Source organism: Azolla caroliniana, unplaced genomic scaffold (assembly GCF_043228905.1).
Source record: "Azolla caroliniana isolate FFs.n. ecotype wild unplaced genomic scaffold, voAzoCaro1.0.p SCAF_6, whole genome shotgun sequence".
NCBI lineage: Eukaryota > Viridiplantae > Streptophyta > Polypodiopsida > Salviniales > Salviniaceae > Azolla > Azolla caroliniana.
The window spans coordinates 2,774,776-2,791,334 of record NW_028230441.1 but is presented as its reverse complement, the minus strand read 5'-3'; the positions used below and the strand labels follow the sequence as shown (position 1 = coordinate 2,791,334).

Here is a 16,559-nt window from a genome sequence, read left to right as displayed (position 1 = left end):
TATGTATGTGCGTTCACAATATATTTTAAAAAAATATCACTCTCGTTTTAATTGGTTGGGGTACCAAATTCTTATTGCAATCTTCATTCTTGACAAGGGAGGTGAATTGGATGATGCATAAATGTGTTCTCTATGTTACGAGCAAGTCATTTGCTAGCTTTTCTAATCACTTTGTATATCTGTAGATTTAATCCCTACACATGAAATTTTACTTCCCTTGGTCCCATTCAAGTAAATTGATTTTGAAAGCATTCCACTAATTGAATTGGCACCTTTTTAGGCTTTGAAACAATTATGTTCTTATCTTTTTTAGTTTGTTTTACATTCAAGTTATCTTAACGTTGAACTCAACTCAGGTTCTTCATTGCACATCCCTCTCTCTCTCTCTTTGTGAAAACACAATATATTAATAAATGTGTGTGAAAAACACTGCAATGGACTATGGTCACTAGTACAATGGTAGTGGAATGTGTTGAATTGCCAATAGGCAAGACGAACACTCCACCAAGGAAGATTTTCTACTTCCTCCAATAAAGAGAATTGTCACATTATTACTCCCTTCAACTTTCGTAGATTTTCTTCGACTCCATGCCTACCATCAAATATAAAAGCATTATGCATATCCCAATTATAACGCAATCCCCAATATCGCAAAAATAGAAAAACGATCTCCATCTCTGATTTGGGGTCGAGGTAAATGTAGGGTTCAAAAGATTTCATAACCTTCAAGGTTTTTCACTCACCATATATGGTCTCTCTCCACAAACCTTCATTTCTATCGCCATGGTTAGCATGTCTTCACAAAAGATATTAATGAATTTTACATTATGACATCCATTCATTACCTTAACTTTGCAATTGAACTCAACTTTAGGTGTTTTAAAGGGCAAGCTCATCATTCAATAGCATTAGAACACACTTCAAGAATGTCCATTCAACAATATTTACAAGTAATTACTGATTAGCATGAGAGTATGTCTAAACGTATAAAAGGATTACGGAGACTAGACGACTAACACTTGCATACATGGAGGGGAAGCAAGAGATATAAAACACTTCAAATGTTGCAATGTAATGTCGTTTGTTCAAGGGTCTCACAAATATATGTAATGATTCAAATAATGACATATCAATAATTGCAACAAAGTGTTTTTTTTGTACGACATCACAAATTCCAATATCTTTTTTGGACCCCGAAGAGTTTAATGTTTTATAAGAGAAAAAACTAGGAGCTAAGAAAAATATGGATTAAGATGTAGTAGTCATCATTGCATGCTAGCCTATTATCCATCATGTATGTGTCATACATATTCTATTGAACTCCATAGGGGAACAATATTTGAAATTTCAAATTTACCTTTCCTAACCAAAAACCTAAATCCATTCTTGGTACTTCATATGTGAAAAGATGGGTTAATCTATGTGAACATCTTTGTATGGGTTAATAATCCATATGGTACTACGTCAAGTTTACTTCCTCCTACATGCAATCACTATCCATGACTCTTACATGAATGCATACCAAAAGAGACAATAGACATCTAATCAATATAGTCGAGTAAAAATCATTGTTTGAACTTTGTATCACTTATTAGGCTACTATATCATTGACCTATATATACACCACCTTCCATGAATGCATACCAAAAGAGACAATAGACATCTAATCAATATAGTCGAGTAAAAATCATTGTTTGAACTTTGTATCACTTATTAGGCTACTATATCATTGACCTATATATACACCACCTTCCTTCTACATTTCCAAGTAAGATTTTGGATGTCGTTGTATCTAACCTCTCTATATGGTTCACCAGTGTCACCATATCCTACCAAAATATGTAGACCGAAGATAACATAACAATAATTTAATAGATTGAAAAATAATTCACAACACATAAGTGAAATGAAATGATGAAGTGACAAATATACATTAGATATACTTAAAAGTGACTAGAAAAGCATCCTCATTCAAAATTCCCAAATTGTGATGAAATCCACATAGATTTGATCATTGGACATATATTTTTTTTGTCTTGTTCTTATAATAACTTATTTATGTTGCTACTGTTTCCTCTATCATAGACTCTTGTGACAAAATGGTCCTCCGTGGTGTCTAAACTTTGAACTCGTGGGCAAGATTCAACGATCCTTTATACTAATAGTTGGACCACGAAAGTTCCTCTTGTCTCTTGATATTACACCTTCCTAAGATTCTCCATTTATAAGCATTGCATTAGAGACCACTCATAAGAATACTTGTTGTAGCTTCAAGTAGTACATTAAACTTCACATAATCTACCCTAAACCGCATAAACATGCATTAATTGGAAATAGCCAAGTGTCATTGCACTTGCTAGAAGCACTTCTCCATCAAATCATAATAAGATTCTTTTAATTTGAAATGAAATTATAATCAATATTCATTCATAGATATGTTTCTGATGTTTCTATTAACAAATATAAGCAAAGAAAATATCATATATTACATGCATTTATGTTATTATCCATTATCCATAATGTTTCACACTACAAATGTGAATAAGCGAGCAAGATAATACTAAAAATATATTTGATAAATTTTGGGAAAAGATATCAAAAGAAAAATTTATTTCCAAAACTATGATAAAGTAAAAAAAAGCATCCAATGGATAGAAAACGACGAGAACAAGGAAAGCAAAAAAACCAACATTTTGTTGGTACCTCGTGTATCCCTAGAGACCCACACGTGTAAAACATTATTATAGCTCATTGGAAAGAACCCAAAGTGTAGTTCAAGCTATTGGTATTATAATAGCTCTATGGGATAGGATCAAATGTTATATGCAAAATGATCCCCACCAAAAGTAAATATCAAGCACATGTTCATACTACCTTCGCTCCTTGCTTATATCCATTAGTATTACAATTCCAATTCAATGTCATAATGGTGTTTATTTCTATTATCATTTGGACAAAAAAGTTTGTATACCACTTTGTGTATCTTATCATCCTCCATAATATTTAAAGGACAATCCAACATTTACAACTACAACTAGGTAACTAAATTCATGTGAGGGCACTATTGACAATATTTAGAAATAGTCATAGATACCTATCAACATGCATACCATGGGGTTTGCATTAGACAAACAAGAGATCATTGAAAGTAGAGGTTAAAGTAATCCTAAAACATTCAATGCTAACTTTCTTGAGATGTTATTTCTTCTCCTTATTTGACAATGCCTTTACTTAGTGTAGAATTGACTGGAAAATAATGCCACATCCCTCATCAAGGTAAAGCTCCTCATAGACATATTATACATAAAACCCCAATAGACCAAGTGGCAACACCTTAAAAGGTGGGAATACGTTGTTATAATATCAATATACTACTACTAAAAAACAATATTGTTGTTTAAAAGGCAAAAGGATTGAAACAGTCTAAAAATCTTCATTCTAGCAATGAATTGTATATAATCTATTCATCCATATATAATATCTATTAGAAGGCTTTCTTTCATTCCAACCACAAAGGAATCTCACATCATGAAAATCAGCTTTTGGAACTTCATATTATCCAAAAATTGCACAAATTTATACCCTTGCACTAATAACCTGCCCTTTGGCACATGTTATATATCCATAAGATCTTTCTAGATACATCTTGAATCTTCAAAGATCTTTTCAGTTCATTATTGTAATTGTTAAAGAATATTACACGTAGCATTGAAAATTTGGATAATGATATTAGAGCTAGAACCATCTTATTTTGTTGGGAATATTTTAAAACAAAAGACATGTTCATGTTGTTGTATTGTTTTGAGATGCTAGTTGGAAAAACTAAGTATAAAATCCATAGAATTCCCAGTTGGGAACATACACCTATGGTTTAATAACATGTTAAATAAATAAAAACTCGATGTGAGAGTTAATAGGAAAAAGGGGAAAACTCTGAAATGCTCCTAAGTTTGTTAGTTTTTTATCAAAAAATCCCCTTTATTTTATTTACTCAAATACTGGATAGGCTTGGAACCTTTAAGAGAGATAGATGGATGTAACTCACTTGCTAAGGTTGCCCAACGGAGACCAAAAAGTCATGGGTTAGGTTTCGAACCCAAGTCAAAGTGCTAGTAGTGTAACTCACCACTATTAGGGATCAACAACGGCTTCGTTCAAGCCTAAATCGAGCTATCAAATAGTTTATAAACGGTTCGGTTCGGTTAAGGTTTGAGCTCGGTTTGGCGAGAATCTGGGCCAAACCGGTTTATCCTTAACTAGTTTAGGAATCAGTCTGGTTAGAGTTTGAAAACTTCCAAACTGGTTAAGCCAAAACCGAATTGTTGATGATTCCTAACCACTAAAGTAAGCTAGTTACAATAAAAAGGCAAAGAGAAGGAATAAATCCACTATGGGTTTTTCTTTATTCACAAATCCCCCCGTATTACATGCCCCAAAGAAAGGCCTTTGGTTAGCTCTCTTGAAACACTCAAAAAGAGAGAGGGGAAAAGGGGTAAAAACTCCAAAACACCCCCCACCTGGGGTTTTCTTTATTTCCTCATAATGCCCGTTCATTTTATATACCCCAAAGGCTTGTTTGGTTAGGGTCAGCCCTCCTGGAAGACTCTGAAAAAACAAATGGGGTTGGTATGTGAATCCCATGACATGATATGGAGATGGGCTGGAAAACCTAATACATATGATAGGTTAGAAGGGAGTTATCGTGTCCGATAAGTGTCTTCTCTCATTGAGCAACAAACACATGGCCTTGACAACGAATGAGGTGAACGGGGCTGTATAAATTTGCTGGGGACAGCAACACATGAGAATGTGGTGAGAGAGAAAGTGTGTATGTGTGTGCGCCAGGGGCACCTGGGAAAATAACGAGAAACCTAGGGACATCTCCTTGGAAATAAGGAAAACTTACTCAGAGCCAAAGATTGGGGAAATTATAAACATAGGCCTGTCTGTCTCTCCTCGCTCGAGATGGCAGACAATCGATATAACCTTATCGTCATTGTTTATGTACATATATGTATGTATGCCATGTTGATCGTCTGCAACCGATCAGCATGCAGTCCAAGCTTTCCATGGAAACTCGCTGGACCAATCTTCCCCTTACACAACCCGAGAGCCTCTCCTCACTTATCACATATCCACGAAGATCAATGTCATAGGATTGATCTCCATCTCTATCCCCATCATGAAGCTCGGAGAAGAAATCGATATTTTTCAGCTACAGCTTCTCTCGTTGATGATTCAAGCTCACGGAAACATGAAACTTCTTCTGCTATATTGTGGTTCAAGAAGGATCTCCGTGTAGATGATCATCCTGGACTTCGGTCTGCTTCGGCTAATTTTCAAAGTGTTCTTCCAGTCTACATTTTCGATCCTTACATTCTACGTGGTTAGTACTATTAGATATATCGACTTTCTTTTTCTAACTAAAATTTTGTAATCATCGCTATTATTTACTTCATCTTTGTCACAACTCTCAAATATGTTTGCCCTATAATGGTCATGAGAAAAAGTAAAATTTTGTAGTCTTTGCCATTGATTTATTTTGTAACATGTTTGCCATTACCCAAATATTTTGTTCATCTATACAATGTGGTCCCCTACTTGGATCAAATTCTAAAATTGTTGACAAAGGAACAAGATGCCATGCGCTAAAGCACCACTTGAAGTATTTCTTTCGTACATCGTATAATATCAGACACTTCAGATGTCCCCAACAAATGATTTCTTATAGATTCCTGAGGTTATCTTATCAAAAGTCTAAAATTCAAATGTATACGTAAGATGATGTAGTGGTAAGGGTCATGCTTTGGAATGTGTAGGTTGCGGGTGTAGTTCCGGAACAATGGGTTTTACTTTGACAATATTCATGGCCTCTGCATTTCATCATTTAGTTTTGATAGCCTTCCTCTGTCCTATTTTTTTATCCTTACCTTCACCAATTTACATGCATTAAACAAAGCGTGAACTAGTGCAATTTTGGAGAAAAACGAAAATATTGCTGGTTATTGTATGACATCAGGGTAAAACCATGAATAGTTGGTACACTTTGTTCTACCAATACTAGGTAATGCAATTAATGAAATGGTAGCAAATACTATTTTTGCTAAAATATGTTTGGATATTGTTTACCACGAGGGTTAAAAATGAATTGGTGGTAAACTTTATCTACCAATGCAGGTAGTATAATAAAACAGATGGGAACTAATACTCTCTTTATAGATAAATTAAACATATTGTAGGAATATTGTTGTGTTAGATTCGTCTAATTGATATCTACATAGTTATATATACCACCATAGGTAAATTTCTATTTAATCTACGGGAAAAGGTTATATTTATGATACTATTTATATACTACCACTCATTCTTTGACTCTTTAACTGAATATGTTCATCTATGTCTGTGCTTTCCATCATTGGTTTGTATGATCTGTGGCATTTCTTTTCCTATCAATTGACATTTAGTGATCAGTTTGCAAACACCTCTATGGAAAAGGTCAAGTATCAACTTGTAAAAATCATACGAGAGCATAGGTTTGTTATTGAAAGTTTTGCAGTGTGGTCTCTTAAATGAATTGATTCTGAGCACATGTAATAGCACTCTACACAATGCTCAAAATGTAAAGATATGTTATTATGGGACAAATCCAAAACACACATATTCAAGCATAGAATTGTTTACTACAAATAAGCAGGCAGGGTGGAATGAAAGAAAAGAAAATTTAGAAATTGGGTAATCAAGTCACAAAAGCCAGGCCAAATTCTAAATATTGTGAGAAAAATGAGAAGTATGAGTGAAGAAGAAGAAGGCTGCAGTATGTAGGATGGAGGGAAGAATGAGCACCATGAAACTGCCAACAAAAATGATTAAAAAAAACCAGGGAAAGGAAACTTGCTAGGAGAAGGAGGCAAGCGTGAGGGAGTAGAAGCTGGAAAATCTATGAGAAAACAAACTTTAAAAAAATCCTGTGTTTCCCCATGTGAGCTCCTACTGGGCTGTTGATGTGCAATCCATCTAAATATACCTTCTCTCCCATGGGTGATTGCTCTTGAAGATGATGGTTTGAACATGATCAGCGTCATCTCTTGGAGATGAAGAATCTCGTTTTCTATATTTTCTTGAAGCAGATGATTAAGGCATTTTCTCTTGACTTCTCTTTCCTCACTTTCCATAGAGGCAGTGGAAATGAGCATCTTTGATACATCAATAGTTTCAATTTCCCTTTTCACTCATCTGTCCACTCACTTGTGGTGCCCAAACTTTCCTCTTGGCTCTGCTTTTGTTACTTCAACATTATTTACAATTTCATTGGCATTGCTTTATGATTTTTGATCACTTCTATCCAAGGTTCATTTTTTCTTGATTTTTTTGAGCATTCTCTTCTTATGTTTTTGCAACTTTGACCGTCTCAATCCATGTTTACATTTCCTTTTCTACATTCCTATTATTGTCAAGTATATTTTTTGTTTGACCTCTGTTTAGGTTTGTTTGCATAGTCCGACACATGGAGAATATTGTGGCAGGGTTTCATCACACTTCTATTTTCGTTCCACTTTATCTGTACCTTTTTGGCCTTCCTTTTGGCTGCCTTCATAGCTTTGAGACATGGATTTCAATTTCAGTTCAACTCTTTGAACGAAAGCCAATTAGAAGTTATCACATATTCTGCCAATGATCTTCTTTGTTAGGTTCAGTTTTACAGTATATTATAAATGGTTTTCTATAACAATTATTTTTACTATAATAGTGAGGAACACTTTTATGTCACTTTCTTAACAGACTGAATCCATTGGAATTTGTTTTTTCGTATATCTATCAATTTTTGTAACAAATATTTTGTATCAATGCTAGAAATTCGTATAATCTGATTTTCTCATATGTGGATCCTCAGGGACTTTTTTTTTTTCAAAAACCAGGGACAATTTTATGTCTCTTTCTTAATGGACTGAACCCATTGGATTTTGGTTTTACGTAGATCTATTAATTTTTGTAACAAATATTTTATATCAATGCTAGAAATTTTTGTAACTTGTTTTTCTCGTATTTGGATCCTCACAGTCCCTTAATGACAGGATGGGATGCTAGCTTGCTGGAAGCATTAATTGAAGCTGTGACAGACCTAAAGTTTACATTACAGGGGTTGGGATCAGATCTGATAATAAGGAGTGGGAATATAAAACATGAACTAAGTACATTAGCAAAAGAGGTATGTTAAACTTTCCACATGATGTACCAAATTTCTCATAATTCTAATGTCTGTGGAATTTATTTTATACTAGAATCTTTATAGACTAGCGCATTATTCATACAAACAAACTTTTTGTGTGATCAGAAGGTCATGGCAGAGGTAGCAGACCAATGAAACCCCTAATCATGTAGGTATTAATTGGGAAAATTAACTTTTGCTCTTAGGTACATTCAAGCGTTATAATTGCGGAAGAGGAAGTTGAACATGAATGGATGAAGGCAATGAGCTTTTTAGAGGAAGATGGCTCTGAATCTGATCTACATTGCGAATTAAAGAGATGGAGAGCACCTTTGTACCAGGTTGAGGTAATCATAGCAAATGGAGAAGATTTACATAAATATCTCAAGTTTGAAACTTACTTGCAATGGTTTTGTAAACGTCATTCATTTAGAGGGAGATTCCTTCTTGTTATAAAGAATTTCGAAGTATGCGGTGCCCACCAGAAAAGCCATTGGAAGCCCCTAAATTTTTGCCCAAGTTACCCAATGTCCTAGATAAAGGTTTGTAATGATCGACACGGGAAAGTCTCATGGGCATTGTGTATGTTATGCAGCTAAAGTGTGCTTCGTTATGTAGGATGTATTCCATCCATTTCTGAAATAACAGATAACATCAGGTTCTCCCTTGAGACCAACATTTGGCTTAAAGACATTCAGAGTCAGAATATTGAGAGTATGCTGAAAAGCGAAAAAGAGTTAAAACAGGATGCATTGCTACCGAAAGGTACAGAATCAGGAGGTGGCATCCTCAAAGGGTTCAATTCTTGGAGGAAGAGATATATTTTAGCAAGCCCTTATGAGGCACTAGAAAAAAGGAGAGAGGAGCTTGCAATGGATTCCAAAGACAAAGATGATATTAAGAACAGTGGTGCTGGGACAATAACTTCCATGGCCAACCTAGAGGCATATTTGAGGTTCTTAGAACCCACTTGGAGAAATGACTGGAAAAAGTGAGTTTGTGAAGCTCTTTTTCTCTGTGTATTCTATACTACTTGAACCATGTATATACAAGAAAATGACAGTTCTTTCTTTCATCTTCTTGTATCAGAGTGCATGAAACAGTGATGGATGCAGAGAGCAAAGGACCAAGAGGATCCTCCTTTAGATCGCTTTTTGGATATTCCCTCATGCTAGGTACCATTTCGCGGCGCAGAGTGTATCATGAAGCCTTTGAATATGAGAAGATTCGCAATGGAGGCTTGTCTTCTCCTTTTGGGTTTTCAACATTCACAGCTACAGCTGCTGTCCAGGAAGTGAAGTCAGCTGAAGTATGTATAAGAATTACAGAGGAGTAGAAATGAACTGTGTTACTGAATAATATTTTTTAAGTCTTAATGCATTTTCTATCTGAAGTTGCAAGCTTTTCATCGTTTATCGATGGCCTTTGCTCTAGTTTAATTATTTCTAAGTAAGTTTACCTTGTAAAGTTAACAGTGGTATCGAATGCTGGCAACAGCTACTAAGCGGCATAGGGATGGGAGCAAAGGTTGGGATATTCGAATTTGGTCTTGGAGAGGGTTTTTGATTCAGGTATAACTTTGAACCTTATGAGAAAAATAAATTCTATTTTATTTATAAAGAAAGATAAATAAATAAGTAAATAAATAATTAAATAAATAAAGATGTATTATTAAGCAATTTCTCTAAAATGTATAGTTATATACTAGAGCTAAACTGAAAAGAAAGGGATAAGCACAGTAAGTTTTTTATATAGTGTTTTGCAGTGACATAAATGCCTGTGCATGTAAAAATATGGAATTCTATTTATTCTAAATCTCTATCAACTACCTGTAAATCCGGCAGTACAGTAGAATGGGAGAACAAGGCTTACCTGTACTTTTTGTGCATGGGTTTGGGGCTTCTTGGGAGCATTATCGTGACAACATCAAGAGTCTTGCAGAGGGAAACAGAGTTTGGGCTCTATCACTATTGGGTTTTGGAAGATCAGAGAAACCTGATGTTGTCTATACACAGGACTTGTGGGCTGAACTAATCAGAGACTTCATTGTTGAGGTTATTGGCGAGCCAGTTGTGCTTGTCGGCAATTCAATTGGAGGTACTTTTTGCTTATAGCTTCCTTGATATTTTACTTTCTTGAAAGAAATACTTCTAGAGGTTGCTTTTGGATCTTTTATTAGTCTTCTTATTGATAAATGAGAAAATGGGCAGACAGCATGATTCGTTCAATATGATGTTTTGAAAAGTCAATAACAGTTTGTAAAGTTCTAACTCAACCTGTGGAATTATAAACTCAACCTCCTAAAATAGCCATAAGTTTGACAGGAATTCAACTATATTTATCTATAGAAGTGAGTGGAAAGAAATAGAAATGCACCAGAGATAATGCCAATTCATTCAAAGAGAAAGCAAAAAAGAAAGATTGAGACCTAGTTGGCAAAATAGAAGATTGCTTACTTTAGAAGGCTATGGAGTTTTCAAAGGAGGTTCTGGAGAATAGACAGATTGATTTAGAAAGAATTATAGACTATGGCAAGGCATGAGTAATGACATATCAATGTTCGATTTTTTGGCCTCTGGATTCAGAGTATCAGAATACAGTCAAGATTTAAACACTTTCATGTACATACAAGTGCACAGTAGAATGGACAATGAGTGTAAGAAACTGAAGTACACCAATTGAGATAGGGAGATAGAATGGACATAGACAGTGTATAAAGCAGAACCATGAAGAAGCTTATGAAAGCAGATTAGGTGCTCCTGCTAGGTAACTAATGATTAGATGGATGAGGAATTGTAAACTTGTTGAAATTGAAGTGGAAACAAAATTTCAGTAAAAATGAAAGATAGCTTGTTTTAGATGATGAAAACGGTTTTGAGAAAGCATAAGATTGTCTATATAACCAAACCTCAGAAATAGTAACATAAAACTGTTATAGAGAATAAAGAGGATAGGATCATAGAGGGGGAAGAAAAATCAGAAACATGGAAATAAAATTTGTTGTAGAGAATTATTAAAGGAAGGATGGAGTGATAACGAATCAACCATCATAAATTTGATTCAATTGATTAGCTTCTTACAACTTATCTGGCCTCTTCTGCAATTGAGCTGAGAGAGAACTGCTTGAGTGCAAACATTCTAATTGATAATGTTGTCTAAGATATAAGCACTGTGGTTTGATTACCCTAAATCCAGAAGCGTTACATAATATTTGTTTTAAGGCTTTTGGGTTGCTTGACTTGTATTTGGATTGGTTTTACATTATATGCAGCAAATTTGAATAAAGACATTCTAATTGATAACAATGTCTAAGATAAGCACTGTGCTTTGATTACCCTAAATCTAGAAGCATTTTATATTTCTTTTAAGGTTTTTGGGTTTGTTTGACTTGTATTTGGATTGTTTTTACATTATATGCAGCAAATTTTAATAAAGACAATGCTAAATGTAGGTTATATGGTCAGTATGGTCTCGGGTATCTGGCCTCAGATAGTTAAGAGTTTGATCCTGTTAAATACAGCTGGTGTGATTGTCCCTAATTACTCTTCATCTAGTTACGTGGAGGTATGATCATTTATTTCGTTAGGCATTGATAATGCATGGATTTCAGGCATCAAGAACCTGAAAACTGAGGAAAATTTAAAAAGAGTTGCAGGGCATCATAGAATAATTCTCCTTCAATGAAGAAAAGATTTTGTTATTCTCTAAGTTTCATTGATAAGCTGTGGCTTGCATTTTGCTAAAGGGGAATTTATGCTTTCTTTGTCCACAAGATGCAGTAGAACAGTAGGGTTTGAAACAATAAGGTAAAAACAATATATACTTTTTTGACTAAGTTAACTGATTCATGGTTGTGCACGAGAAGCCAAAAAAGAGAAACGGAATTACGCGGGCAGCATCTCAGCTCTCTCTTATTTATTTGAGAAGCATTACTTCCAAACTTTTGAAAAATTATTACCCAGTGGTAGGTATTCTGATTTATGGGGCAGTAATCTAATATAAATGTATGTACATGTGCATGTATATGCTATATATATGCAGCATACATGTGTATATATCTGGTTGTCATGTGGTGCCTGAGATCAATTTTATTTCTCAGAATCCATCAAGAGTTGATGATTACCTTACTGGTGAGATTATACGAGCAGTATCCTTGGAAGTGTTTCTTTGACACATACTTGAGCTCCTCTTTCCTAGAAAGAAACATATTTCTCTTATTCTTCAATTGGATTTTATTGTCATCCTCAACTTCCTACAAGTCATATGATCCAGGTGCAGCAATTGTAATAGAGGGTGTATTTTGTATAAGTAACCCGTTTCCTATCAATTGGTTTACTGATCGTTACAAAGCCAAGATTTATGTCATTCAAGTAAAGTGGTCTTTCACCTTAACAGATTATTCCATTCCCAACTGATTTGGGATGCCATACTAAAATTCGTTATTGTTTACCACAGGGGATGAAAGACCCATTGAGTAATAACACTGAGAAAGTAAAGCTCTTTAAGGCTTATTGTCACAACATGATTATTGAATTGGTAAATGCAGGTACATATATTCATTGGGGCTCCTCATAATTGGTATTAAGAATTTATGTAGAAAGTTTTTCATGAGAAGGCAAGAATGTCACTCATTCATGTTGCATAGTATTATCTCAATATTTTTTTCTTGTCAGGTCATTGTCCACATGATGAAATACCAGAAGAGATTAATAAATTGATCACAGTGTGGCTGAAGCAACCTCAACTTTCACAAGATGCTCAGTTGTCACTCCTAAAAACTGCTGTACAGAATATGAAGTCGTGATAAAGACATCTGCAAAAGGGAACAAAGAGATTTTGTTCTGATGTGCTCAATTTTTTTAAATTTCATCCCGTGTAACATTATAAGAAGTTTGGATTATATAACTTTTTTATTAATTATATTAATTAATTGTTTAATCTAATCATGATATCACTATTAGATTAAATTATATTATTTATTTATTTAATCTAATCATTATATATATATATTTAGTTTCATCCCAAGTGTAACATTATAAGAAGTTTGGATTATATAACTTTTTTTTATTAATTATATTTATTTATTATTTAATCTAATCATTCATAAGAAAACCCACAAAAAATGATATATGGGCTGGTACAATTGAGACCTAAAATGAGAGACGCATGGTAGTGACAAGTTCATTTAAGCCAGTTTAATAATCTAGAGAAATCTTCCCTTGCTGAAAGAAATAATTTGAATTTGGCATGTAAATTGTCTAAAATAACCTAACCTGATCATAATTGACCGTATAAAGATGATTAAAAATCATATACAATTTGTTTGCTGGAAATGGTTCTAGATGCTTGAAGAAGCAATATACTTCCTGAATGGAAGCCAAATACAATAACATAACTCTAATTCCACCTATTAATAAATCATATAGTTTTATTCCTATCATGAACGTGTTGTTTGAAAGGGGCATCATATATGTAGCATGGCAACCACTGAGTGGCTTTGTAGCTTTGAAATAAATATATGCCTATTATGAACATGCCTTATTAAAAGGGAATGAATGTGGCTTTTCCAAATACCGAGAGAGTGAGTTCGAAGAAGTGTTTAAGGCTATCCAAGATCCAAGGCTCATGGGGGTAGCGAGATGTGATCAGATATGTTATGACATTTTTTTTCTTGTATTGGGGTTTAATATTCCAAATTTTACATTTTAGCATCTTGACACTTCATTCTTAGTGTCTCTAGTAATCTATCCTCAATGATCTCACATACTTCATAGCATCACCTGAGAGCTACAATAGATCTTTTACTCATCGTCTCTTAAACCATTTTATAATGTCTATCACCTAGCCACATGAGAGGATTTTACTAATATTAGTTTTTTGTACCTTGCATTCTATTTTCCAAGCTTGTTTTGGGTTGTCTATGATCATGCATATTATTGACTTTTGTGACATACTTGTATAGTCTTTGCATGACTAGTACGTCAATGGGCCGATCAGTTGTTTCTAATAGCATGGCATGATAGGATGTTGAAGATTTTACCCCTAATTGTCTACGTACAAACATTTTTTGGATTCTATGTATATCATTTCCTGCTCTACGTGAGATAGTGCCACCCCCACACTTCCACTCCATAAAACAACACTTGAGCACCATAGCATTAAATAACATCAATCTCGCGTCCCATCCTTGAGTATTCACTATGGTTGCATTGATTCTAGAACATATAATAACTATTCCAATCCGCTTGAAGTGTAGACTCATGGCATTTGTTGATGGGGCATTAATGCCAAGATATTTGAAGCTTTGCACTAGTTGTATTGATTCTCCCTTGTATGTAATGGTGGGGTAGTGTCTTGGTTGTATTGTCTTTATTGTTTTTATTGTCTTTATTGTCATCATTTTTGTTTTTGCCATGTTAATAGTTATCTTGCTGATTTAACAGAATCTGTCCAATAGATCAAATGTTGCATATCCTCCAAATTATAAGAATAAAACATCATCAACATATAGGAGTATAAAAATAAGCTCATGCATGAGTTTTGGGCCATCCAATCCTTCTTCTATTGTAGCCTTGTTCACTATTTGTTCTAGTTTATCAATGCATAGATAAAAAGTGTGGGAAAGGGTGGGCATTGTTGCTTGCCCCCCATCTGCTCAAAAAGTAAACCAATATCTATTTTCTATTGGTACCTAACTTGCTCATTCAATCGTGCTATAATTGCTCTATACTCTAATGGCATTTCAATCTCTATCATTCTTTTCCAAAGCTCACTCCTTGTTATAGTGTCAAAGGCTGAAAGTCCACAAAACAACAATATAACATTTTCCCTTAAAGTAATCAAATGATTGATAGTTGAATGTTTTGGTGTAAAGCCTACTTGACCGTGGGTGCATCTATGATAATGTTTAGCCCATGAGCTAATCTTGTGTTCCATGAAAATGCTATATAACTTGGCCATAACTGAGCAAACCATGATAGTTTGATAGTTGGCTTCCAAAATTTTATCTCCTCCTTTTGGATTGGTTTAATCCAATTCATGAGCCAATCTTCTAGAAAGTCTCCTTTGATAACTCGATCCATGATAGTTGTGATCCATTGACAAGTTAAAGAGCTCATTTCCTCATTAACATTGTATTTATCGCTTTGCCTATCATACAACATTTTTGCCCCTCAATTAACATCTTCAATAGACATACATGCCTTATATTGTGTTTCAATACTCAATGTCATAGGCATTATCCCATAATACATATAAAGCTATGCACGAATTGCTCCATCTCTTCATATTCCTTTTTTCACTTGAGTTGCCTCCATTCTAGCTTTGGTTGGATCTTAAATATTTCTCTTTTCTTCTTCTCTTGCATTTGATAGTATCGCCTCTTCTTCCTCAATCTTCTTTGATATTGATACAATGTTAAGGTTTTCTCATTTTTATCTTTTGAAAGCTTCAACATTTTGAGATGAACCACCCAATCTTCATCAAAGCAAACATTGCATGGAAAACTAAACATCCAATGTCCACCTACGCATTCACTAAAATTTTGATACCTTTGTAATGACAACTTTCATTTGCTCCCAATTTGTTTTTACATCATTACTAAGGGAGAGGTTCATGATATAACTTAACCTCATTTAGATATGTTAGTTTTTCTATGGCAAGGTCGCATTATGTACCTCTTTCATTTTGTACTCTAATGCATCGGTGAATGTGTGAGTTTTTTGTTGCAATGTGCGAGTATAAAGGCTTGTGGTTGGAATCTGTTGACAATGGGCCAATATTGAATGTATTCCTTATGGATGCATCACATTCTTTCACCAATACCTAGTCAAAGGACACTTCCTCCTCTCGAGGTTGGAAGACATGTCAAAACATTTGTCATTGGAAAGTCCTCCTTCAAATTGACACCATCACATTATTATCGACTTACATATTTTGATAAGTTCCAACTCTAACAATAAAATCTCCGATAACCAACACTTTCCGATATTCTCATATGTAAGAATGTCAACACATATGTCAAAAAAGGATAATCATGATCTAGATCATACAAATTATAATAGTTGGATTCTCTATGAGGAATGTAACAACATCTCATATAAAGTTTATCTAAGTTACAAAATGCTACTTCGACCCACATATATATTTTGTATTCTTCATACTTACCTACTCGTATGTACTTTTCCAAGCCCTCATGATAAATACATGCCACTCTTGCTTGCCCAATATTATTTCTAGTGCATGGTCATATAAATTTTATGACACTACCATTAATATTAGGTATACAATTTAAACCTAAATATAATATCTATATCTTGAGATACATCACTTAATCCCAAGCCATTATTCCAAC

General features: G+C 34.3%; 1 protein-coding gene across 2 annotated transcripts; it reads left to right on the top strand.

Annotated features, from left to right (window-relative positions):
- Nucleotides 1-4,950: 4,950 nt before the first annotated feature.
- LOC147862582 (DNA photolyase) lies at nucleotides 4,951-13,149 on the top strand. Of its 2 annotated transcripts, none has more exons than XM_087321282.1 (14): nucleotides 4,951-5,386; nucleotides 8,073-8,206; nucleotides 8,413-8,553; nucleotides 8,640-8,748; nucleotides 8,825-9,197; nucleotides 9,296-9,515; nucleotides 9,682-9,777; nucleotides 10,051-10,303; nucleotides 11,658-11,770; nucleotides 12,072-12,170; nucleotides 12,306-12,353; nucleotides 12,466-12,576; nucleotides 12,662-12,752; nucleotides 12,880-13,149. In XM_087321282.1, the coding sequence occupies exons 1-14, from the start codon at nucleotides 4,966-4,968 to the stop codon at nucleotides 13,008-13,010; spliced, it is 2,340 nt and encodes a 779-aa protein (XP_087177408.1). In that variant the 5' UTR covers nucleotides 4,951-4,965; the 3' UTR covers nucleotides 13,011-13,149. The 2 variants fall into 2 exon arrangements, with proteins under 2 accessions (XP_087177408.1, XP_087177409.1); XM_087321283.1 differs by having other exon boundaries at nucleotides 5,250-5,386; nucleotides 8,059-8,206.
- The last annotated feature ends 3,410 nt before the right edge of the window (nucleotides 13,150-16,559 follow it).